Source organism: Homalodisca vitripennis, chromosome 4 (genome assembly GCF_021130785.1).
Source record: "Homalodisca vitripennis isolate AUS2020 chromosome 4, UT_GWSS_2.1, whole genome shotgun sequence".
Taxonomy (NCBI): domain Eukaryota; kingdom Metazoa; phylum Arthropoda; class Insecta; order Hemiptera; family Cicadellidae; genus Homalodisca; species Homalodisca vitripennis.
This window is the reverse complement of record NC_060210.1, coordinates 156,974,856-157,000,627: the sequence shown is the minus strand read 5'-3', so window position 1 is coordinate 157,000,627 and position 25,772 is coordinate 156,974,856. Positions and strand designations below refer to the sequence as shown.

The window sequence follows — 25,772 nt, the reverse complement described above, 5'->3', positions numbered from 1 at the left end:
GATAGGCCAAGACCTCAAAGTGCATCTTCTAAGAAGGTCAGTCCTTTTTTGAAACAGTACCAATTGAATGAAAATGATGAGTCTGAAAACTGTATAGTTAATATAGGATTGTTGAATGAGGCTCTTAGTAACGTTTCAGTGTGTAAAAATTGCCATGGCCAACTTGTTTACAAAGTAAAACACATTGTAGGCCTAGCATCAAAAATTATAGTCAGCTGTTCTGATTGTGAAAACACTATTACTGTGACAAACTCTGAATTAGTCAGGCCTAACACTAATCAGAATGAAGCAAAGTCTGATAGGCCTAACACATTTTATGACCTAAATCTTCGTTTTGGTTTAATGCTATGCGTAACATAGCCAAAGGTAGAGTGGCTGCGGAGAAAATTTGCGCTTTTATGAATCTTACACCTCCGCCTTTGAGATATCATGGAACATGAGCATTACTTGGGTTCAATTTGCTGAGTTAGTGTGTAAGAAGTCAATGCAAAGTGCTGTGCAAAGAAGCTGTATCGGATAATGATGGTTGCAGAGACCTCGCTATAGCTGCTGATGGCTCATGGCAGAAAGCGGGGTCACCTTTCACTAAATGGAGTGGTATCAGTGACATCTTTATCAACCGGTAAGGTCCTAGACATCGAGATTTTATCTAAATATTGCAGATGCACTAATAGACTAAACAACACGCATGGTGATGGCTGTATCGCAAACTTTGAAGGTTCTAGTGGAGCCATGGAAGTTGCTGGAGCAGTCGCAATTTTTCAGCGCTCGCAGGCATTGTATGAGGCTCGTTACCTTGAATACCTTGGTGATGGAGACAGCAAGGCGTACTCCAGTGTATGCGAAGCCAAGCCCTATGGTGATACTGCCATAAACAAAGATAGAATGCATAGGCCATGTCCAGAAACGGATGGGATCGAGATTAAAAAATCTAAAAGCTAAGACTAAAACACTCCCTGACGGCTCACGACTTGGCGGCAAGAACAAGCTAACAGATTCTGCCATTATTCAGCTCCAAAAATACTACGGATTGGCAATTAGACGCAACACAAACTCTGTTGAAGACATGAAAAAAGCCATTTGGGCAGAGTTTTTCCATGTGATGTCTTCTAATGAAAGGCCTCAAACATGGACTATGTCCAGATGATGAAGAAACCTGGTGTAAGTACCGCAAAGCCGTAAAATCCAATGAAAACTATGATCATGGCAGCCATTTTCACTTGCCTGAAAACCTAATGACATTTATTAAACCTATTTTTCAAGATCTAGCCAATCCAACTCTACTGGGCAAATGTACTAAGGGAAAAAACTCAAAATCCCAATGAGTCCCTCAACAATGTCATTTGGACCTACATACCTAAAAGAACATTTGTGGAGATTAAAACTTTGAAATTTGGCATATATGAAGCTGTTACAGCTTTTAATGATGGCTACATTGGCAAATGCAAAGTATTTCAAGAAATAGGAGTGTCACCAGGGCAGCATTTTATTACAGCAATGAAAAAGCTTGACCGGCGGCGAATTTTGGAAGGCAGAGAAAGCTCAAGAAGATATAGAGAAAAAAATTAGACAGAAGAAAAACTTACTAAAAAGAAGTCTGGAGGATGAATATGAGGAGCAGGAAGGAGATCAGCCAGCCTATGCACCTGGAATGTACTGAAAAAGGTAATAAAGCAGTATTTTTTCCGTTTTTTTGTTTTTCCGAAAGTTGCGGTTTTCAATACAAAAGTACATTTTTCTCAAAAACTACAAATGGTAGGAATATGAAATTTTTTTTGTATGTTTGTAGCACTGTTTTACATATGTGGAACCACTAAAAACATCACATTTCACTGAGTTCAATATTTATATACATACATATACACATATTTATATAGGTTTTTGACAAGCGTTAAAACAAAAATATATAACTTTTAGGGTATATGCCAAAAAAAATTTTTTTTTTGGTTCCACGTGTTCCCCTAGAAGCCCTCTTTAAATGAAAAAAAGAATTATGAAGATACCTCAAGTAGTTCTTGAGATAAGTGTACCTATGTTAACATTTACGAAGATAGGGCGAAGTGCTCCCCTTAAGCATGGGGAAGTAAAATGTGATGGTAATGAGGTGGTGAAAATGGAAGTTAGCTGCTAGAAACAAGAAAAATATAAATTTGCACCAAACATTGTGGGGGGGGGGGGGGGTGGGGGGGGGGGGGGGTGGGGGGGGGGGGGGGTGGGGGGGGGGGGGGGTGGGGGGGGGGGGGGGTGGGGGGGGGGGGGGGTGGGGAAATAAATGTAAATAAAAACAAAGCAAAATCAGTGAAATTAAGTTATAAATGGCGTGCAAATAAATTCTAAATAACAAAGTGAGTTTTCTTTAACCTTTAATATCTTATCCCATCTGCCGAAGAAAATTGGTAGTGGTTAATATAAGGCATAGCCAGGAAACATTAATAAGACTCGCCCCCAAAATTTAAAAACCCTTTAAAATAAATTAGTCAATTTGGGACAATTCTGAAGATGGATATTGAAAAGGTTTCAGTGTAAAGGATAAAGACGTATAATACATTAAAATTGCTTTTTTGATACAATTTAAATATTTTTGATTAAATCAGTGACAATCCAGAAAGTTACTGTGGAATTCAGTCCACCTTTATTCCTCAAAATTCAAACATAGTGAGTTTTTTGATCTACACAAGGGGATTTAGCCTACTTGGACCCTGAGATTTACAATAATTTAGAATATTTAGAATCATGAACCACGACACCAACCCTAATACATTTGACCTTCAGAGTGAACTGTCGACCACACAGTAAAGTAATCTCGGTCGCTACGACACACGTTCTCCTGTAAACCAACGTGAGGCACTACACTTCAACTAAACTCGACGCATATCTACCAACAACCACATTCAAAAACCTGAGCAGCATCCACACATGGGGCAACTACACCATTAATAAAATCGCAAAACACGCTCACTGGATATAATTTTAATAATTCAGTTCAAACTGAACTGGATATATAAATTCAATGTATACTATTACATATCTGTTTTTAAAATAATACCAATCTTATTAATCACAGCACACAAAGATACGTTGTTAAACTGTCAGCTGTAATTGACTGAATTTACCTTCTTTATTCTGTTTTCAAAAAAAAAAAAACCAAACAAAGTAGAGAATCTGTATATGGTAATTGAAAGTTTAAAGCTGTCATGTCTTGTAAGAAATATTTTATGACCCTAGAACTACAATAAAAGGTTCAGTTTGAATACAACAAATGATTGTAGCGGCCAAAACAGTTAATTGCTTAACTATTAGTTTACATTTTTTTGCAGAATGAAAAACAGGACAACAAAGAGAAAGAAGAAAATAAAGAGCCTCAGATTGAAGAAAAAAAATTTGACCCAGCTGGTTGTGACCATGAGCTTTGTGAGATGTTAGGTAAGTTTTTATGATTTTACTAACCTTTAAGTCTCTAATTTTATGTTAAATTTAAAACAACTTTAGTACAAGATTTGTTAAATATATTTCTATTTGTTTATGTATACAGTACACTCTCATAAATAAGTTATTTAATTTCGGCAATAGATAATGATGAGGAATTACTTAAGTACATTGAAGAAAATTGATATGTTTGATGTAATCAAGTGGGTAGTTGAAGGATTGGAAGAAATCACTCCTATGTCATTGCTTTTCATTGTCGAAGGTTTCTATTGAATATGACTGCAACAAGTTCAATGAAACCGGTTGAAGTGAGTTTAAAGGAAATGAAATGGATAAAGATAATGTTGTTTTAATATTACATAAACATCCTGCATGTGATTAACCCTCCGGCTGGCAACGTTGTAAATTACGGACTCATTTTTTCCCGCCGTGAACTGGCAGAGTCGTAATATACGACTCATTAAACATCGTCTACTAATTACGTCATAGTTCCGATAATTACCGCTCGAATCGCATAAAAGTTATATCACTTTTAATCACAAGATCCCAAGCCTTCTAATAATGTATTCACTTTTATATATATATGAATATTTGTTATTTTACTGGCCGCTAAAAGCTCCCGACTACTTTCCGCGTGACGCGACTCAGCAACTGTTAGTGCTTGGATATAGTCTTGTTTTTTTTCAATTCTAATTTCATTTGTAAATAAAAGTGTTTTATAACTATGTATTTTCTTTTTGTGCATAAGTAAGTGAACATTATGCATATTTTAGATTTTTAAATAAAAATTAATTTTGAGTTTTTTTTTAATGGCTTAATATAAAAAAGTGTTTTTTTGAAAAAAAAAGTTTTGAGTTCTGACCATGCAAACATCCACCATTATTTAGGCAAGTCAAATTATAATTATATGTTTATATTGTACAACATATTCTGCAGAGTAATTTGATGTATAACACTTTTGTGTTTTTTCCAATAATTAATTGTACAGGATAAAAAAAAATTAAAAACTCTGCACAAAGCTTCAAAACAGGGTGCCAGTCAAGGCTCAAATGCGCGCGCCAGCCGGAGGGTTAAGTGAATGCAAATGACTTTTATGACTGTACGGACAATGAAATAAAAACAATGAAGCATATGTCCATACATTTAATCTCAACTACGTAATGTTTATCCCTTGTATTATTACTTAGTGTAGTTGTTAAATTTGTACATGTAATTTGATTTAACTGTGTTTAGTTTATAGTGAACTACATTGTATATGTGTTGTGTATAACATAATCTTATATTTTACTAAACATTTAATATTCAAACAAGCTTATTTACACATTACTGTGAATGCTTGATGCCATTCTTTTCTGCCACACACATTGTCATATTTCTCCACGATAACAACGGAAATAATGACATACTAACCTCTGGTAAATCTGGATTTTTTAAGTCCATTTTGTCTGTTCACCACATTAGTTCGGATTTTTGAGAGTGTATGGTACTATTAAATTCATTTCACAATACTACACTAAAAAAAACTCTCGAAAATTATTTTGACAACACTTCTTATATGAAATTGGTGAGGTATTTGTTGGTTGTTTTGGTAGAGAGAGCATATGAAAATTTTATGTTACAGTACTCAGTCTGTTGGATAAAATCCTCACTCATCGTTTCTAATTTCCCAACAATAAGAGTAGAGTACATATCTAGAAAAATCACTGGTTAAAAAATTATTCAATTTATAACAAATTTCAAAATCATTGAATCCCACACGTGACTGTAGGCAAGATTAAGGAGATGAGGAAAGGTGAAAATTAATACATCATAAACAACTTTGTGGTCTTATACAATCTATTAGTTATGGAATTTTTCAAAGAAGTCGGTTATTGTCAAACAACAGTGTGTTCCAGAGCGAGACATTGTCCAGAAGAACCCAAATATCAAGTGGGATGACATAGCAGATCTCCATGAGGCCAAAAGGTTGCTGGAGGAGGCTGTAGTGTTGCCCATGTGGATGCCTGAGTTCTTTAAGGTATACTTGTTATTATCATCTTTATCATAATTATCGAATACTTAATTTTTAGCGTACAACATTTTTAACAACTCTCCATTTTTTATTTTGTTAGTAAAATAATATGAGGTAGAATAAAAATGTTCCTGGAAGTAAAATGATGTGAAATGATTTGTATTCCTCCATTCTTGTACAATTTTACATTTTCAGGATCACTTAGGACTAAGAATCAAGAAGCTTTACTGTCATTAAATACACAAGTGTACAATAGACATTGTCATGAACATAGTAAACATGTATTATAAATAAAAACTTTATTACAATACAACTATTTTCCTTTAGGTGGTTGATGTATTTGTAATCTAAAGATGAACATTATTCTAAAGTTAAAAATTAAAAAGTGATCAACTAAAATACACAAGTTATCAAATAGAAATACACAATAAACAGGAAAAAACAACAATTAAGTACCAACAGTAAGACAAAAAGACCCTTAAACACTAATTTTTAAAATTTAAACAAGGCTAACCATGTTGCCAGTAATGTAATTAGCTGATTATATATTAACCCTAGAACTGGCAATGGTGTCACTCTGTACTGGCGGCTCTATTTTAACAGCCTCGCAGACGTTTCTTATAATGTATCACATTTCATAACTGTTAGTCCAAATATAAACTATTATATGTCAATGTATTCACAACTATATGGAGAGCATTATAATAACAATATCTTATTGTTTCCATGGAAACATACTTTTATTTTTTTACAAAATGTAAGAAAAATGTTTTTTGGAAATTTTTTTGTAAATATTCCGTTGTGTAACTGCTTAGCAATAAGCTTTACATCAAAACCGTAAATGTATAACTTATTTGAAATTTTGTCCTGATTCCAAAAATATATAATTATTGTAACTTTTACCTCAAAACGTACGTGTTACAGGGCTTTGTATGAAAAAAGCACCCATATTTACTTATTTTCAAAAATGCGTACATTTCTAAATATAATATTATTGTTCGTGGAGTAAACATAATCTCTTGACTGCATTTATACTTATACAAGTATGACAGATAAAACAAAAATGAAATAATTAATATTTTAATCTTACCTTATTTACATATGTACAATATATACAAAGTTTAATTTTTTTCACTCAGGCGTCCCTAGATCCCTACCTGCGAGCTCTCTAAGATCATTTATCGGTCTCTAAAGTTTTCACCCAGTACTGAACAACTAAAACTATAATCTAAGAAAAGCTAAAAAAAAACAAATAATAACTACACCAAATACTATTGGATTCGTAACCTCATACACATAACCCAGCACTTGCTTATAGTTTCACAACAATGTGGTCGACCTGTACTACGTTCACGTCAGCTGTCCAAAAAAAACAATGTTTTACGGTAAACAAAGAAGACAATAATTGAAGTAAGAACAGTAAATCGGTACTATAGTTATTGCTCTTCCAGAATATATCAAATAAAAATCATTTATATGACCTTAATTCCTTAAAATTTCAATAACTGTACATGTCTACTTTGGCGACGAATATTCGTCCTTGCCAAATCGGACGGGCCTTTGATGACGAAAATTCGTTTCATACCAGCTGGAGGGTTAAATTGAATATAGATACAATTATAGTGAGTTCAGTACTTGAAATTTTAATACTATACAGCTCTAAGCTACGCTCTGGGGGCCTGCATGAGTGCAGAACAGAAAACAGCTTACAATACATGTAATTTCTTCACGTCAAAATCTTGGCTGTCATTAAATTCATCCAATAATCGTTATTTATAATATACTCCAGATGTAAATGGCAACCCTGGTACTGGAAAACCCGGCAACATCGGAAAACTCCAAATTCAATTGTCACCTAAGATACTACGATACTACTACCATTTACCGGATTGGTGCACTATATTAAACGTGTTTTTTGCTCTATCCCCTACTTATAGGACTGTAGTGTCTAGTTCAGTGCTACATGTGTGTTCTATTAAACTTTATAGTCAAAGTGTCTTGAGAATGTTATCCCTGCAAAGTATTAGAATTTCAGTTCAGTATCTATGATTTGATAACTTTGGTATATTCCAGATGGATAGGCATCACTGGTGCCGACAATAGAATGTCAGTATGCGTGTGTTCCCATGCAATAATTGAAAAACCTACAACAAAACACTAGTTTTTATATAATAATAATATTATTTTCCAAATAAATACATTACATAGTTCTTTGTACAAATACAGGATAATAAAAACCATAATAATATATACTTAGGTAACAAAAATACATTTTGCCATTACCACAATAATTGAAATCTAAAAGTATCTTAAACTAAGTGCCAAGCCTAACTTTACATCCTTAAAAACTTAACGCATTCATTCCAACATGGATAAAAGTACATACACTCTTCACATTCATACATGCACAACAAATATAAAGTACAATATTACTGTGAAATTCATGGATTGACACATTTAAATATAACAAAATTAAATCAGAATGTTGGGTCATGTATTGTACAAAATATATTGGATATTTATTATTATTTATTTGGAACTAGAGTACTCCAAGGCAGTGCCTGTTTGGAGGTACTTTCACCACTAGAAATCCTGTAATATTATGGCAAAACAGAGTATATATATATATATATATATATATATATATATATATATATATATATATATATATTATAATTTTCCAAACTTTAACATACTGATATTTCAAAAGAAAATTTATCGTTCAAGTGCAGTTTTGTATAAGCCCTTCAGTCCCAGGAAATGTCTTTCAAAGTTAATTTATATTTTTTGACGTTGTTTAAATTTGTAAATATTGTTAGAATTGAATTGTATGGCAAAAGGTTTTCAAGTGTTTTCTATGCAATCATAATAGGATAGTATACTACTAGTTATGAAAGGAATGTTCTATTGAACTATATATTAAACATCTTATCTTCAATATTTTCAACAGTAAACAACCACATTCTAACTTTATTAGCAAAAAAAGGTTGCTGTTCTTAAATTTGAATTTCAGTTGGCAATTTATTAAACATTCTTGGTGCTAAAAAGTAATATGTTTTTGTGAAGTAATGTATTGGAAGGTTTGGGTACAGTAAAACTAGCTGCATTTCTTAGTTTAGACTTAAAAGCCTTATCAGTTATGCAGCATCTGCTACGAATGAAAAATATTTTTTAAAACTTTATATACGAACATATATTGCAGGGGTAAGATTTTCAAATTGCAAAAAATTGGGAAAAGATTTTTTCAGTTTTAGCTTTTTTTCTATTATTCGTATAAAATGTTTTTTAATCATGTAGGGATTGGTTTGATATTTGAACGATAAGTCCCTCCCCAGCAAATTATTCCATAATCCAATCGACTATGCACTAGTGAAAATTATAGAACCCGTAATAATTCTTTACTGCATATATTTCGTAAAAAATAAAATAACCTTAAAGTACTATTTATTTTTGATTTCAAATTCATGATATGATTCTTAAATTTTAGTTCCCTGTCCAATACTACTCCCAAGTATTTTATATTGTCCACAGGTTTTACTTCAGCACAAACAGTAGAACACTGCCCGCCTCCACTGATACAATCAATGCATTTTATAAAAAATTTTATTTTCAAAAATAACCTCTCGTCTTAAACTAAAATTTCATAAATCTAGTTTTAGGAGAGCTAAGTACCATGTTGTTTTTTTGAAAACCACCATTGAAGCGCTTCTAAGTCTGAATTCATTTTTAGTTCTATTTCATTCCAATTCCGTTCAACATAGCAAAGTGCTGTAGTCATAGTCATAGTCATAAATCTTTATTACATATTCATTGAGAACATTAATGAGTCAATCTTAACCTAATCACTTTTGTTTGTCATTAAGTGAAAATTCTACATTAAAAAGAACAATAATTAAAGAATTCAACAAATTAGGTCAATTTAAACTAATCAAGTTCATTGCTGCCAGATTCAAACTCCTCCAGACTGTAGAAGGGGCGTTTTCAGCAGCCACTTGTAGACGCTCTTCCTTAGTTGATGATTAGTGTGTGCCTTGACTTCATCTGGGAGAATGTTCCAGTATTTTGCACCTATGTAGGATGGTTGTTTCTCATAGATGTTTAGCCGATGGACAGGCAAAGCATAATTGTTGGCTCTTCTTGTTGCAAAGTTGTGGGTGTCAGCTCCTCTTGCCAGCTTTTGATTACTTGCATAGGTAACTGCCTCCATGATAAAGAGTCCGACTACCGTAAGGATGTTAAGATTTCTAAATGAGTTCCTGCAGGAATCCTGTGGTCCAAGATTGCAGAGAATACGTATAGCCTTCTTCTGGAGTACCAAAACTCTTTTAAGATTTCCTTTGGAGGAGCTTCCCCAAACAGCCAGACCATATCGCAGATGGCTCTCAAACAGAGCATAGTATGCTGTTTTAGCCGTGTTGGCATGGGTCACCTGCTTAAGTCTTCTCAAGACATATATTGAAGAGCTTAATTTTATGCAAAGTTGGTCGACATGAGAGTTCCATGACAGTTTATCATCTATGATCACTCCAAGGTATTTAGCCTGTTGCACTCTGTTTAGCTCTGGTATTTCAGCTACCTCATTTCTTTTTCTTCCAAGGAAGATCTGCTGACTCTTACTCTCATTGAGGACCAGATCATTAGCATAGCAGTACTCTTGGGCCATGCTGATTGCGATGTAAGATTCTATCTCCAGGGTTTCAGGTGTTTGGTTCTGGAGGAGGAGTACTGTATCATCTGCATACATAAGTGACCCGCAGTAACCACGAAGGTAGCTAGGCAGATCACTAACATATATAATGAAGAGTATCGGTCCTAGGATAGATCCTTGTGGGACTCCTCTTGACATGGCCTTCTTGTTAGATGTGATGTTTAGAATTCTGCAGTTTGTGGTAGTTGTTATTTCCACGGCTTGGGTCCGGTTGAATAGATAGCTCTTAAACCATTTTAATGCATTTGCTCTAATGCCAATATTTTCCATCTTATGTAACAATATATCATGGTTTAAGCTGTCAAAAGCCTTACTGTAATCCAAAAAGATGGCAGAAGCTGTATCTCCTCGTTCTAAGGTTTTTTATGAGGGATTCAGTGATGCTTGTGATAGCAGTTAATGTGGAGCGTCCTGCTATAAATCCATGCTGTTCTTCTGGCAATAGATTGTTGGTAATCAAGTAATGCATCAATCTTGCAAGCGCTATTTTTTCAACAAGTTTAGAGAAGGTAGGTAGAACTGATATAGGCCTATAATTTTCTTGTTTGTTCGTTTCCCCTCCTTTGAACTTTGGGTAGACTTTAGCGCTTTTCAGCATGCTTGGGAAAATTCCTTGAGCAAAGGATTTGTTGATTATGTTGGCTAAAGGATGGGCTAGCTCATTCCTACATGCTTTTATTATCTTTGAGGATATTTCATCAAAGCTGGCTGACGATTTTGTTTTTAAGGACTTTATGGAGTTAAGTACTTCTTCTTGGTTGGTAGGCCAGAGCACAAAGTTTTGATCGAAGTCGTGAGGGGTTTCAGGCGTTCTTGAAGTTCCCAGAGCTGTGTTAGAAAAGGATGGATCAGCAGCGTTTACAAAGTATGTGTTGAGTTGTTCAGCAATTTTAGAAGGATCAGTTGTGTCTGTGCCATTGATGCATAGTTTGTGTTGTCCTTTGAGATGTTGTTTAGGCCTTCTTTCACCATTTATCAGACTCCAAGCTGCCTTACTTTTATTGTCTGACTCTTGTATGAAGTTTGAGTTTTGCTGCTTTCGTAAGGCTTTAATGTGGAGGTCATATTCTTTTTTCTTTAGAGCAGCATAAGCTTTGCTCTCCGCATTTCCTGTCAGTTGATGTGCATTAAAGGCCTGTTTAAAGATTTCTTTCTTTTGAATGGTTTCTTGATCATTAGGCCTGATGTTGCATTTTTTATTTTTATTGCGCATTTTCCTTTTAGGACACACTACATCCAGATGGTAGGATATTATAGAAGAGAACACACAATATGCCTCCTCAGCACTGGCAATGTCGTAAACCTCATTCCAGGACTCCTTTCCAAGCTGGAGTCTCAGAATCCCCAGAGATTGGTCGCAAATATGTCTTCGTTCAGTTGTTGCAGGAGTAGCAATATTGGAAGATGTAGAGAAAGTGCATATCTGTCCAGTATGGTCTGAGATGTGATTGTTTACTATTGCTACTGAAAGTTCATTTGGACCAAAGTTAGTAGCAACAAGGTCAATTGAAGTCCTGCTATTGGGAGTTATCCTAGTTGGTGGTAGGTTAAAGCGTGAAAGGTTGTAGCTAAGGAGGAGTTCCTGGAGTTCTTGATCCCGTTTTTCATTTTTCCTGGTGCTGGGTTTGAGACAGTCCACATTAATATCTCCCATTATGACAACAGGGTCATTCCATGTCGGTATGGTTTCCAGGAAGTTAAGTTAGAAATAGCTTCTAAAGCAACTTGAAAGTTGCGGTCAGGTCTATAGACTCCTAGGATGTAAAACTCTTCTTTCTTCAGGATGAGTTTGATTGCTGCTAACTCACACACAAGTTCTATTCCATGCCGGGATGCGTTTAGATTAGCTATTTCAGCATTTAGGTTTTCATTACAATAAATAGCAACACCCCCCTTTAAGTGTTCTTTTCTAGAGAAGTCAGCAACAAGTCTGTAACCTTTAATAATTGTATTTTCTAGATTTGTTTGGTTAAGGCCATGTTCACTTAAAATGACTACATCAGGATTTATGTCTTGAAGGTGGTTGACAACCAGATCAATCTTGTTTGACAGACGATCCATATTTTGGTGAAAAATCTTTAACTGGTTAACTTTCCTTGGTTTTATTTTATCCTTGACCGAGTTGCGTTGAAAAAGTGCCTGGTTTTGTATTTTGTATTGATCATCTTGGTATGAGCTAAAAAAGATTCCCGATGATTTTCTTGGGCACTCAGACCATTTCTGTAGATTCTGGGTTGTGTTGGTTTGGGATTTTTTTCATTACCGGTTGTCCTGTCAGAGTTAGCATATGTAGTGTTTTTGATATTTTTCTTAAGCTGCCTTGAGTAATCTAGTTTACTGGCTTTGATAGTGTCAATGTGTTTGTTTAAAAAGTCCTCAAGTGTCTCATTTATACTGAGTAACTTCGCTGTAACTGGAGGTTGCTTTAAAATTTGCCGGGCTGTGTCTGCGTTTCCATTTTGTTTGTCAATGGAATTTTTAATTTTCACTCTATCTAAATGGGTTTTAGTGGTTTTGGAATTATTCAGAGTCGGTAAAGATCCATCTTCATATCGATGAATAAGAGGAGCAGTGACTAGTTTAGTAGGTTTGTCTTCATCAGATGATTCTAATGTGTCATCAAACTTCCTATTTATGTTTAGCGCCTGTAGCTTTAGATTTGCTTCTTGACTCTTTACCACTTGGAGAGATACACTAAATGCATTTCGTTTTTTATTTCTTCTTTTAGTCTTAATGGTGAGCTCATTTTCTTGTAGACTAGTATAAGAAGAAGGGTTGGCCTTATTACTGCATTTAGTTGTGAATGGTGTAGTAGGACTAGCAGGTATTATACTTTCAAGCTCCTTGCAACTTTTATGTTGAATGTTTTCTGACAGTGTTTTGACCAACTGTTCCAATTTGTCTTGCCTACTTTTTAGTAGCACGAGCTCCGTATGAGTTGATAGGGGTTTTGGTGTAGCTGGAAGTGTGCTTTCTTCAGAGGTTTGAGTGGCAGGATTTTTAATTGTTTCTAGTTTATTTAAACTTTCCATTTTATTCCTCTGAAGTTTATCAACAGTCAATTCCAGATTTTTTATTTTGTTCAAGTTTAAGTCTATAGTATGTTGTGACTTTTTATCTTGTTCTTCAAAAATATTTTGCATTTCAATTTGAAATTCTTTTTCTTTACGCAGTTGGGATTGGCAGTGTATCAGCTCTTCAGTAAGGGTTTCAATCCTGCTTAGATGTTTTAGTTCACTATTCTCAAATTTCTCTATTTTCTCCTCCATACTTAATATTGTAGCTGCTAGTCTAAGATTTTCTTCTTCTAGGTGCTTATTTTTTTCTAAGAGAGTTGAACCTATCTTAGCAGCTATTTCTAGTTTTTCATCGTTATTAGTAGTTTTCTAAGAGATTATTTTCTACCAGGCTATTTTCTATTTCAACTAGTGAGTCATTTAAGATTTTTGTTCTACTATTTGAAAAAGAGGAGTTTAAGAGTTCATTCCCACGGGTGCTGTTGACTTCCTGTGGGGAAGTGATAGAAATTTGAAGGACCTCTTGTATATTTTTAGTCTTTATTTCTGAGGTGTTACAGGCAGCATGTTCCAGTTCAGTTTTAGACTGGACACATGAGCTGAGACAGTTAGTGCATTGCCATTTTCCAATTTCAACTTTTGTCCATTTTTTAAAGTTCCTTTCCAGAATGTTTTGGCATCCTACATGGTACCATTTTTTACAGAGTCCTGTGCACAAAATCCCTGAGAATTTCACTCCAATGTCACAGTTGCCACAGGGAAATTTTGAGGGCATGTTTGTAGATGTTCAGCTTTTTTAGTACTAGGCTTGTCTAACCCCTAGTGGTCTTATTTTTGGGGTCAATATTTAAGATTGTTAGTCTAGACTGTTCAGTTTTTTTTTTTTTTTTTTTTAAAACTAGACTTGTCCAACCCCTTGTCTAACCCCTGATAAGGTCTGATAAGCAGTACATATATAAACAAACCAGGACAGTCTCACAATAGTCAGATTGCCCAATGTCAAAGAATGTGTGCAGGTGTTCAAACACTGGTGCTCCAGCTTATCTTATCTGCTGGTCAGAGGTCAGCTCTCGGCAACAATGTATCCTTATCTGAGAGCCTTTCCTATCAAACTGGTTAGAAACACTCACTTATATTCAAATTTGACAAATAAATTGAATTTTATCTCTTATTGTAAGTCAAACCTGTTTGTTATTGTTCTTAAAATCTTCACAACAAAAAACTGCTAATTTAGGTACCAATTATTAGAATAAAAACACACTAAAAACTGTATAAAATTGCACAAAATTGAAGAGCTGACTTGCACATGGACTGTAACAACAGGGGCGTCCCCCACTTCCTCCCTATTAATATGTGAATTAATACCATCAACTCCAGGAGAAGTCCCATTCTTTAATGAGTTCACCGCTTCCCTAACATCTGTCTCTAGTACTGGGGCCATATACATTGATTTTAAAACTGGCCTTTCGATAAAATACTCTTTATAATTTAGAGTGGATAAAATATCTGATTTGTTTTTATTTACACTTAGTTTTTCAGCAACAGAAAGAAAATAATTATTAAATTCATTAGCTACTACACGAGGCTCATTTACATGCCTGCCATCAATTTCTAATGTTACTATAGAATCTCTACTGGGTTTCTGGTTTGTTATTTCCTTAGTTTTCCAAGTTTCTTTTGAGTTTTCCTTTATGTCTGCTAAACAATGATTCATAATATTTATTCTTTAGGTTGCGAATATCGGTCTGAAGTTTATTTCTAATTTCTATAAATTGCGATTTCAATAAAGTATTGTTTGGTTGTTTTTTCACTTTTTTCACTAACAAGTTCCTCATCTTTATACGTTTACAAATAATATCATTCATCCATGGTTTTAATTTATTTATACTGCAATTTTTATAATGTACTTCTTTCCTACTTTCATTTATTAAATAAGAAAATTTGTTAAAAAACATATCAAAAGCACTATTAGCATTACGTTCTAATAACACACCATTCCAGTCCACATTATCAAGTAAATTGTTGAGTTGGTCATGGTTGATGCGATAAGGGCATTGACTATTTCTAAATTTAACCGAATCAGCTGACGCAATCCCCCAACCTGGCCTCCAGAACCAAACAGCTGTTAAACAATGATCCGTTATCTGACAATCAATTACTGCAGCCTCCGTTCTAACTTTGTTTTTATTTCTTATTTTTACAATTATATGGTCAATACAAGTTTTAGATAAGTTTGTGATCCTTGTAGGGACGTTGATTAGGGATTCTAATCCATTGGAAGCTAATGTAAGTTTATAATTATCCATAACACTGCTTTGCTCTAGATAATTTATATTAATGTCTCCTATAATTAGTAGGTTATTACATTTCTTTATATAATCTTTATTCATATAAGAGTTTAATTCAAATAAAAATGAATCAGTGGTTTTTTGCTGTAACCTATAAATTGCTAAAATTATGAAATCATAACCTAACATTTGAAATGATAGCTCTATTATATCAGCTGAGTTAAATTTCACATCTGATGCTTTAGTTTGATTGATATTTGTGTGGATATATACAGCTACACCACCAGCCCTATATTTATCATTAGCATTATAGAAAGAACAGTAGTTGGGGATGTTAAAAAAACTTGTTTCGTTACTATTTACCCAAATTTCTGTTAACACAATCACTTGAGGAGGTTTCTCAATTGCTGTCAATTCAGCTAAAAAGATGTCAAAATTTGATCTTAAACTTCTTATATTTTGGTGGATTACAACAAAACCAGCATTTTTATTAATGAAATCTATAGTTTCATATTGTGACATGTTAATCTAATAGTATTCAATAAATATACAAAAAGACAAACTAACCTAGTAACAGCTAATAAACTAACAACAACAATTATATTATTTTGAAAGAAAACAAAAAAAATTTAATCTATAAACTTACAATTTTTCTAAGTCAGCTTGGCACTTTACAAGTATAACTGGTTCTCCATCAGATTTTCTAAGAAAAATTTTCCCACCTCTAACCCATAGCCACTTATAGTTCTTATCAGACCTAACCTTTCTAGCCATGGCAAATAGCCTCCTTCTCTCTGGTGTTAGAGACTCATTAACATAGACAGGAGAGTCTGTTGAAAGTCCTAGATGCCTGGTGGACAGCTTCTTACCTCTTCTTTTTGACAACAAAGTCTCAGCATCAATTCTTCGTACAAACTTGACTATATATATATATATATATATATATATTATTATATATATAATGGTATTATTAAACTACAACGTTTTACTGTGAATAATGGAATATATAACAATAATAAAAATGTATAACCAAATTCAACAATGACTTATACGTTACTTCTTCTATTTTAGTATTTTTCTAATTTGTATTTATATACACACGCACACCTATATACATACATGCGTACAAATTTACTTAATTCATAATAATTAATAATATATATTTTATGGCTTAATCTTTGTTTATTGCTATGAATAGTAAACAATAATTAATATAAGTACATTACTAAAAAGTATATTCTTATAAATATATTAAATTATAACAACAGTAACATTACAATAATAAATACTAACAACACAGTAACTAATAAAAACTAAAGTTTTCCTAGCCTTTTTTTAGTATTATTCGAGTTTGGGTAAAGCGAACTCACCAAGGTGCAAACGCTCATGATAGATGACCAAGGTAGTGGTGACATCTAGTAGAAAACACCAGAACTGATTGTAAACATGTGGTATCATAGAAATTTCTTGCACAATATTACGGTAGACAACAGAATAAAACTGGAATAATATAACGAAGCGTAATATTTACAGAATCGCTATGAATGAAATATTATGTCAAAAACCATGAAGGGGATATTAAAGCATAAATTTGGTATAAGAGTTTCTTATTTTGGTGAAATTCTTTAACCTATGCATAAATTCATAGAACGTTTTACGGTAACATTGTATCAATAGAGTTCTAGTTGTTATTAATATAATTTTCTACATTAATCTCCAAATATCAAGAGAAATATTTTCACTTTATTTCTTGTAGGGTATACGACGGCCATGGAAGGGAGTTCTGATGGTAGGACCGCCTGGTACTGGCAAAACAATGTTGGCCAAAGCTGTTGCTACCGAGTGTGGCACAACATTCTTCAATGTGTCTTCTTCTACATTGACTTCCAAGTATCGAGGAGAATCAGAAAAACTAGTCCGTCTTTTGTTTGAAATGGTAAGCCTGCAAATAGTTAGTATTTGAAATAGTTAAACAATGCAATACTGATAATCTCAGAAGCAATTTTCTCTTTCAGTGTATAGACAGTCAAAGGTCACTCACAATGGTTATGAGAATGATTTTCCACTGTATTAAATAAAATGTTCAATTACATTTCTAATAAGTTTGTAGTTTTTCTTATATCAATCTACAAGTCAAATTTTTTCATTTGCAAACAAAAAGAATTTGTGTGTTTTTTATTGTAAGGAATATGTTTTATATATATATATATATATATATATATATATATATATATATATAAATTATTTTAACTTGTCCATCATTATCAGAATAATTTATTACTGAATTACTGTAGATGTATTTATGTAAAATACTATGGATGTAAAGCATGTTTATTATAATTTCAATAGTCAATACTCTTTATTAAAAATTCTTTGAGAAATGTACATGTGTCAAATTACTTAAGTCTAGATACAAAGTCAAGTTGTGTTGGTTTTCTTCTACAATCCAAAAATTCCTCAAGTGAGTAGAATGGTCTGCTAGTCAGCCACATCATCATGGCCGTCTTAGCCATGAGTCTATTTGTCATGACCCTTGTAGAATCTTCCTGAATTCTGGTAGATGGTTATAACTTTCTGCCCATGTACGATGGTTTCTTTTCATATTGTGTGGTATGGTGTAGAGATAGGTGGACATTTTATGCAGGCTGGATATTATGTTTATGTATATCGTAGCATCTTTGTAGGAGTTCCTTGTCAGAATACATGATTACACTTTCTTGATGTACAAGCCAACTATTGTTAGTATTTTCAGGCTTGGAAAAAATCTCTGCAGCTCTTTCTAAGTTTTAGTTCTGACATTATTCTGATGATTCTTTTTTGAAGTGGCAGCAGCATTCGGTTGAGGTTTTCTGCCGTTGTCCTACCTAAACTATGAGGCCATACCTTAGGTTTGACTCAAATAGTGTATTGTAGGCTATTTTTGTTGTGGCTTCATCACTTATATGCTTGATTCTTTTTAAAACATATAAGCATGAATTCAGTTTCCTAGAGGGAGTATCAATGTGATAATTCCATTGTAGATTGTTGTCTAATGTTATCCCAAGAAACTTGATATGACTTTCCAGTTGTACATCTGGGTGTTGGAGCTTCATCCTTTCTTCTTCCAAGAGCAAGTTATTTTGTTTTCCTAGTGTTTACTACCAAGTCATTTTCATCACAATATTGGCAGGCCATGTGCAATGTGATATAAGAGTTGATGGCTAGGTTGTTAGAGGATGATTCAGGCAATAACAGTGTTGTATTGCCTAACATAATAACAGTGAGGAGCAGTGATTGCCTAGATATTGGGACAGTTTTTCTGGTGAGTAGTTATCCTGTTGGTGTACTTGTAGTTCCACAACAATTTAGTAACTATCCGGAACTGGAGTATCTGAGGGCCTCATTTGCTCAGTTTCTGTTACTTTAACTTCCTTATTTGAAATTTACTGTTTTTGTGTCAGTGTTTGGCAGCCCCCCCCCCCAATCTGTGTTTGCTGGTCGGTTGTCGTCTGGCCAGGATCTTGTGTCACACATGAGGTTTTCTGTTTTTGAAATAGTTCTTCTTTCTATACAGTGTTTTATTTTGTTTATATGGTATATTGTTTTTAATTACTTTCTGGTTTTGTATTTTAGATGTGGTATGAAGTTCTGAATTAAAAGGAATTTCAGTGTGTATATTTGTAATTTGTGCTGTCAAGTCCTTAAATACATGTTCCGAACTATGTTGCCTTACCTTCAGCTGTGCAATTTGACCCTTGAGTTTGAGAAACAATATATACACCGAGACATATGGTGAGAGGACGTTTCAGTTTTAGATTCATTATTTGTATACGTAAGCAACGCTGATTTTTTAGCTTCTTGAGAGCTTACTTTCTTTTTAAGATTTATGATTGTATTCTGCTGGTGAATTATCATTTTAGTTCAGTCATCGACAAATAGTACTTGTAGTACACTTGTGTACTTTCAGGGTAACTCATTAAGTGAGGTATATTTAATACTTTCACTCAAGAAGTCTACAGTCAGTTTTAAAAAGTAAAAATTACATAGCATCAAATTGAATGATCAATCAATCAATAATTCTTTATTCATTAGTTGTACAATGAGATACATCGAATAGTGTCATACATTACAAAACTAGAGATCATGCAAGAGAAGACTAGAAACAGACACAGATACATTTTGTCAGTAGTCTACTATGTTGATTACTCAAGTAATGTATTTTTTCAGGCTAGATTTTATGCTCCTTCAACAATCTTCATTGATGAAATAGATTCGCTTTGTTCACGGCGAGGCTCAGAGTCAGAGCACGAGGCTTCACGACGAGTGAAGTCTGAACTGCTAGTGCAGATGGATGGTATCAGCTCGCACAGTGAGGAGCCAGGCAAAGTGGTCATGGTGCTTGCAGCCACCAACTTCCCCTGGGACATTGACGAAGCTTTGCGTCGCCGACTGGAGAAGCGTATCTACATCCCTTTACCCAACGGTAAGTTGTCATTGGTTCTCGTATACGAGTCTAGTGTGTATTGGGTCACAACAAGAAGCCACTCAAGATGAACTGGAACAAGGCCATAAATGACTTGAGTGTTGTTGCTGTGGAAGTTCACTGTCCAAACAGTAATATGTATCTAACAATCGTTCAGGGTATATTTTCAATCAGAAACAAGTAGTTTTGTATTATTTCTCTTAGCAAGGAGTTAGGTGGTCAATGAAATTAACTATCACTAATTTCACTAATGGCATCATAGCTTTCGAGACTCATACACAAAAACAAAGAGAATTGCTACATTTTTACAGTTTGATAATATATTTGGTTTGTTCATAAATATGTTCAAACGTTGTTAGGTTGATTTTGGCTTAACGTTAGTGAAACCTATCACTCAAAAAGGGAGAATATGTCATGTCTGTCCATCCGTATGGTATGGAAAATTAAACTGACCTACAGACTTGAAAGTTTGCTTGAAGATTTATTTCTATATAGGCGACAACGAATTCAGTAATGGTACATATGTCACTTCATGGGATTTGGTTGAGTCTTGGCGAATATTTTTACTTTGGTCTTATAGAAAACCATGATGGCAGCCATAATATTTTTCTTTCAAAAACATTAAATTAAACTAAAAATTGTATTTACTATTTACATCTTTAGTTTTTCTTGAAGAGCCCTAGGGGATTTGTTGTGTAATTGAATATAAGTAAAGCACAATAATTGATTTAGCTAATTGTACCATTACTAGTAACTTTGTTAGTTTTCATTTGTGTTAAAAAGTAATTTAAGGATTAAAGTTATATATTTACAAGTTTATTGTGAATTTCAGGATTAGGAAGGGAGGCACTTCTTAAAATTAACCTCAGGGAGGTGAAGTTAGAACCCAATGTTAATCTGAAGGATATTGCTGCAAAACTAAAAGGATACTCAGGAGCTGACATTACAAATGTCTGCAGGTAAGACAGCTTTTTTTTATTTATTAAGTCTTTTTATGTACTTTATTCAAAGGTAATTTTATATAAGGTCTTAACCTTTTAAGAATTGTTAGTTGGCAGTAGTATTTACTTTTTTGAACATATCTTGGTCATTACTGTAACATATCCAGATTGTCCTGTGTGATTTCCAAGTGGCACACAAGTCTTTTGATCATTTAACAGCAGCTGAGAACATTTACTGCAGAAACATTTCCAATACTTGATGTAGAATTTCATAAACTGGAGATTATAAGATGCCGAGATTTCCTTCCAACTCTCGTGTAAACAACGAAAAAGTTTTGTTTTGTCAAAAAGTATAGTGAAAAGTGATACAACATATGAAAACAACACTGGGATTTATGACTAAATAGAGAGCAGTAAAGGCTTGGGTTGTGTCTCCCTCCACACCCTTGGGAGGTCGGATACTTTCTAGAAAAACATCATAAAGCCATTTCTGGGTTTATACTTACTTCTTGTAGCATACTCTTGATAAATATTATTCTCTGCAATTTTAAGTTTGGTTCATAACATAATTAATTTCTTGCAAAATCACCTCAGATTTATTTGACTTGTCCATAATTTTACCAAGTCTTCTACTTTTTTGCAATTCTTCTCATTGGGAAAGATTTTGTTATTTATTAGGTTAGTTATTTATTTTTTTAGGTTTCAAACAAAAACTTTTCTTTTCAAGAAAAAGGTCAAGACAATTCCAAAATTAGCGGTCAATCTCTTTATTATTACCAGTTTGTGTGATTATGTAAAGAGGTAGAGTTTGATTATTTCTATCTTGACTCCCAAAAGACATTGGACAAGTTCTCTCAATTAGCTTCAAACTTTCTGTGTAGGAATTTACTGTGGCCTGATCGCTGGATGAAATAATAACTTTTTAAAACAAATATTTAAAACACAGTTTGTGGCGGATATTATTGCTAATTTAGTTTGCTTCAAGGCTCAGATTTGAAACCTCTATCTTTCTTGTATTTATCAATGATGTAACACATATACCCAAGAGGTTTCGCTTCAGGATGGTTTATACTTTGCAGTTAAACCTACAGTGGGTACAGCAAAAACCGATGTATCACGTATATCTGGGCTGCCATGTAGATGTCCAGAATTGGCATATCAATAACCGCAAATATTGAGATATTGGGGTGGAAGGATGGATTATTAGATTAGTCTAGTCTACTATAGAGGATGACTCTTGGAGTGGGTGGAGCTCTTTTAGTGTTAAAGACAGTTTTTAGCTTGGACTTTGTAGGGAGTGCTGTTCTCTGCTCGCTTTGACTGCAGAGGCTGGAACAGAGCTGGCCTTCCCTTCTTGAAGGTTGACATGAATGAGGTAACAAGCTATTCTTCATGGGTCTGAATAGAAGGTGGCCCTACCCTCGGCCATATCCATTTCCGAATATCCTGTAATATCCTAAAGCAAGAGCATAGCTTTTTAAGGACAAAGTGCAACCACAGGTTTTTCAACTTCTTGTTGTAGGTGAACAACAAGGCATATTTCCTGAACTAAGACCTCTACTTAAGAGAAATATTATTCATCATGATATTTTCTTAAATTCCCAGCTAATTTCTCTAAACACATAAGCAGTGTTATTTCAAAAGCTGGGAAAATTTTTATGGATTGCTCAAATTACACTTGGGCCTTCATTCTATTTTGAAGTTTGATTTATTGAGAGTTGTGTTTTACCAGGTAATGTGATAAGTGGTTGGAATCCTCAATAAATGTCAAACTAGATGATCGATTAATGTGTTTGTAAACAGAGATGCATCAATGATGTCAATGCGACGGAAGATCGCGGGGCTGCGGCCTGACCAGATCAAACAGCTGGCCAAGGAAGAATTGGATCTACCAGTTTCAGTGCAGGACTTCTCAGAAGCTATCTCTAAGTGCAACAAGAGTGTCAGCAAGGAGGACTTGGACAAGTATGAAAAATGGATGAGTGAGTTTGGCTCCACGTGATAGCGGCTCAAACCTTAGAAGGTAAACAAGTTCCTACATCTATAAAAGATAATAGTGTACATATTTTTAAGATGTTTGACCCTAGATATGTGCAGTTTTAAACACAAAAAAATGGTCACATTATTTCTACTCTTGGAAGCCTATTTAAAAAAAATAACTTTGTCTAAATTGACCCTTTCCAATCTGTATTTCCCCTCAGCTCCTATTAATTATTTTAGTGTATTTTCAATTAAAAACCAATTTTTAGCATACTAGTAGTTTATATAAAAGTATATGCATTATTGGCTGAGCTTTAGCGAAGTCTGTCATCACTCAAGGAGCTGGAAAAATTTCATTCTTGTCTATCTCTCTGTCTGTCTGTCCACACAATATCTTGAAAACAAACTGACCTATAAGACTTGAAATTGTGAATGAAGCTCCATTTCTATATCAGGGACACTGAGCTTGACGATGGTGCATGTGGCTTTGGGATTTGGTTAAATGTTTGCAATTATTTTTAGATTGTTCCTATGGGTAATGGGAACGAGAAAATAGCAGAATAAATAAAATTGTCAATACACTTATAAGAGATTTTAACATGTGATATACACACATGTAGCCTAATTATCCCAACATATACGTAGCATCATTATTTGGTGACTTGATGTGTAGTTTTTTTTTTATTGGTAACAACACTGATATGAAGTCATATTTAATGAACAAAACTGTACCAAAGACAGTGCAGTCCCTTCGGCCTCTCTGGATTCGTCACTGACTCGTTATGTAACAGTTCTGTAATATGAATGTTGAACTATCCTTACCATCATCTTACTATTCCGTGATATGTCACTAGCCAATTTAAAATACTATGATGTTCCAGATACTGTATTGTGTCCTGAAGTCTGTGTTGCCGTCAGCCTACTATTGTGCTGGAGTACTACTTACGTAGATTAGTCAAACTAAACTGTCTAATCTAACTAGCATACTTTTTTGTTCAATTAATATTTTAATATTGTTAAAATTTCATGTAAAATTAAAAATATCACTAATTAGTAATTACATTTTGAAACTATTTTTGTAATTTTTAGTAAAAGAAACAATAATATCAATTGCAATATTGAATTGAGAAGTGTGATCTGAAAACCAAACTAATTTAGTGCCTTTATAAAAATGAATGTTTAGATTTTATATCAACGATTGACAATGGAATGCCTTACTATCATCACAACAATTCTGAATAAAAAGAACAGACATAATTTGTTTGTAATTTTATCAAACATATTTAGCCATACATTGGCCATCTGATATTGACACATTATTTAGTTGCTGTGGTCGTGTGGTGTGTTCCTTGACTGTTGCCAATATTGCTCACATGATTGACATTCACCATCAGTTAAATCTAAGTTCTCTTGTTAAGCACGTAATGGTGTCCACTCTGGTGCACCCTGATGTCTAGAGTTTCCACAGTACAAATGATAAGTAGACAGTAGCGTTCACTTTACAAGAGAATAGACCTCACATCCATAAAGTGATTGATTTAGTGGCAGAAATACAACTGTGTGGTGGATAATCACCAGTTCTGTGTGGCATTTCATAGATAGCACATACGTGCTAAATCCTTTAATTAAAGTTGTATGTCTTTTTTTAATCTTATAGTATATTTCTCATTTCGATTAATTGAATTTAAATATTATATAATAATATTTTTTGTTATTATTGTCGGAGTTTATTAATACAAAATGTTTAATAATATTGTGTGTTGTATCTATCTATTATTAATTAATACTGTTGTTTGCCACAAGATAACATGCAGCCAGAGTGTTTACTTATCAGATCTTCAACAGTTTTTAGCATTGACTGACATGTATTGTAAGAGTGTCATGTTATTAGTGAGCACTACACTGGATGTTGTGTTAGTTGTATTTTACTACTGTTTATTTTAATACAGTATAGTAAGACAATTTACATCTAGCGTGTAGATTTTATGTAGCATCTAGTATGTAGATGTCATGTAGCATCTTTCATGTGATCTTCATGAATTTTGAAAACAAAATTAAATAAATGTAGCTTCTTTGATATCTGTACAAAATTAAAAGGGTCATTTAGATATATATTATAGTAAGTTCATGGTCTATCGAGGAGCAAGGTTAAAGATTTAGGGCTTTTGTCGTCAGGAAATGTTGTTTTAGGAACATATGATTAACAAAAAATATATTCAGCATAAAATTCATTTGGTTAATCCTCTTACTACCCAGCTCTTTTTGTTTTACTACCTAAGATTGTTAGGATTAGATCTGTTGTGTATACATTTATCAGGGTGGCCACCCGACCGGGAATAAGCCGGGAATTTTTCTGAGAACCAGGAAAATTTCAAAAATAATTTTTCCGTCACCAAGAACTTATAAAATCAAGACATAATTTGACAGCTTCTTGAATGAAGAACTGATTAAACACGAAACATCGTATTTACGCGACGTGACTCGTGATATTGTCAATGAAGATCGACATATGTTCGTGAGTTACATGTGATGCCGGTTAATCCAAGGTTACCTCCACTAGTGTAGTGAGTGTATCTTGGTTAGTTCTACTCGTTTGCCGTGGCAAGCCTCTGCCCCCCCCTCCCCCGAAAAAAAATCAATCCATTGGACAATTAAAATTGGCTGACCAATCGTTTCTGACTTCGGCACTAAACGAGTGGTACGCTCTAAGAGGTAATGCGTCAGAGCTGTAGTAACCGCGATACAAACTGGTTTTTTGTACATAAGTATTATTCAGTCGCCGAAGTGGAGTCTCCCCGGACGAAGTTGTCCTACTCTTATTCTTTAGAGAAAATAGTGTTTTGGAAAGACGTGTTTTAGACAGAAGCACATGCCCAAAATGTACAGTGTTATAAACAGGCTTCAGAGTTTGGTTCATTGAATAATATAATGTTTGACTT

The 25,772-nt window shown here is 33.9% G+C and overlaps 1 protein-coding gene across 1 annotated transcript; it reads left to right on the top strand.

Moving 5' to 3' along the window:
• The first annotated feature begins 3,299 nt into the window (after positions 1-3,299).
• LOC124360388 (katanin p60 ATPase-containing subunit A-like 1) lies at positions 3,300-25,064 on the top strand. The gene is made up of 7 exons (XM_046813987.1): positions 3,300-3,423; positions 5,322-5,443; positions 17,207-17,386; positions 19,657-19,912; positions 20,745-20,871; positions 22,657-22,876; positions 23,715-25,064. The coding sequence occupies exons 1-6, from the start codon at positions 3,417-3,419 to the stop codon at positions 22,853-22,855; spliced, it is 891 nt and encodes a 296-aa protein (XP_046669943.1). The 5' UTR covers positions 3,300-3,416; the 3' UTR covers positions 22,856-22,876; positions 23,715-25,064.
• Positions 25,065-25,772: the final 708 nt, after the last annotated feature.

Coding starts and splice junctions, on each gene's coding strand:
- LOC124360388 (XM_046813987.1), top strand. Junction 5,444..17,206: donor GGATGCCTGAGTTCTTTAAG/GTATACTTGTTA, acceptor TATTTCTTGTAG/GGTATACGACGGCCATGGAA. Junction 19,913..20,744: donor CTACATCCCTTTACCCAACG/GTAAGTTGTCAT, acceptor TGTGAATTTCAG/GATTAGGAAGGGAGGCACTT.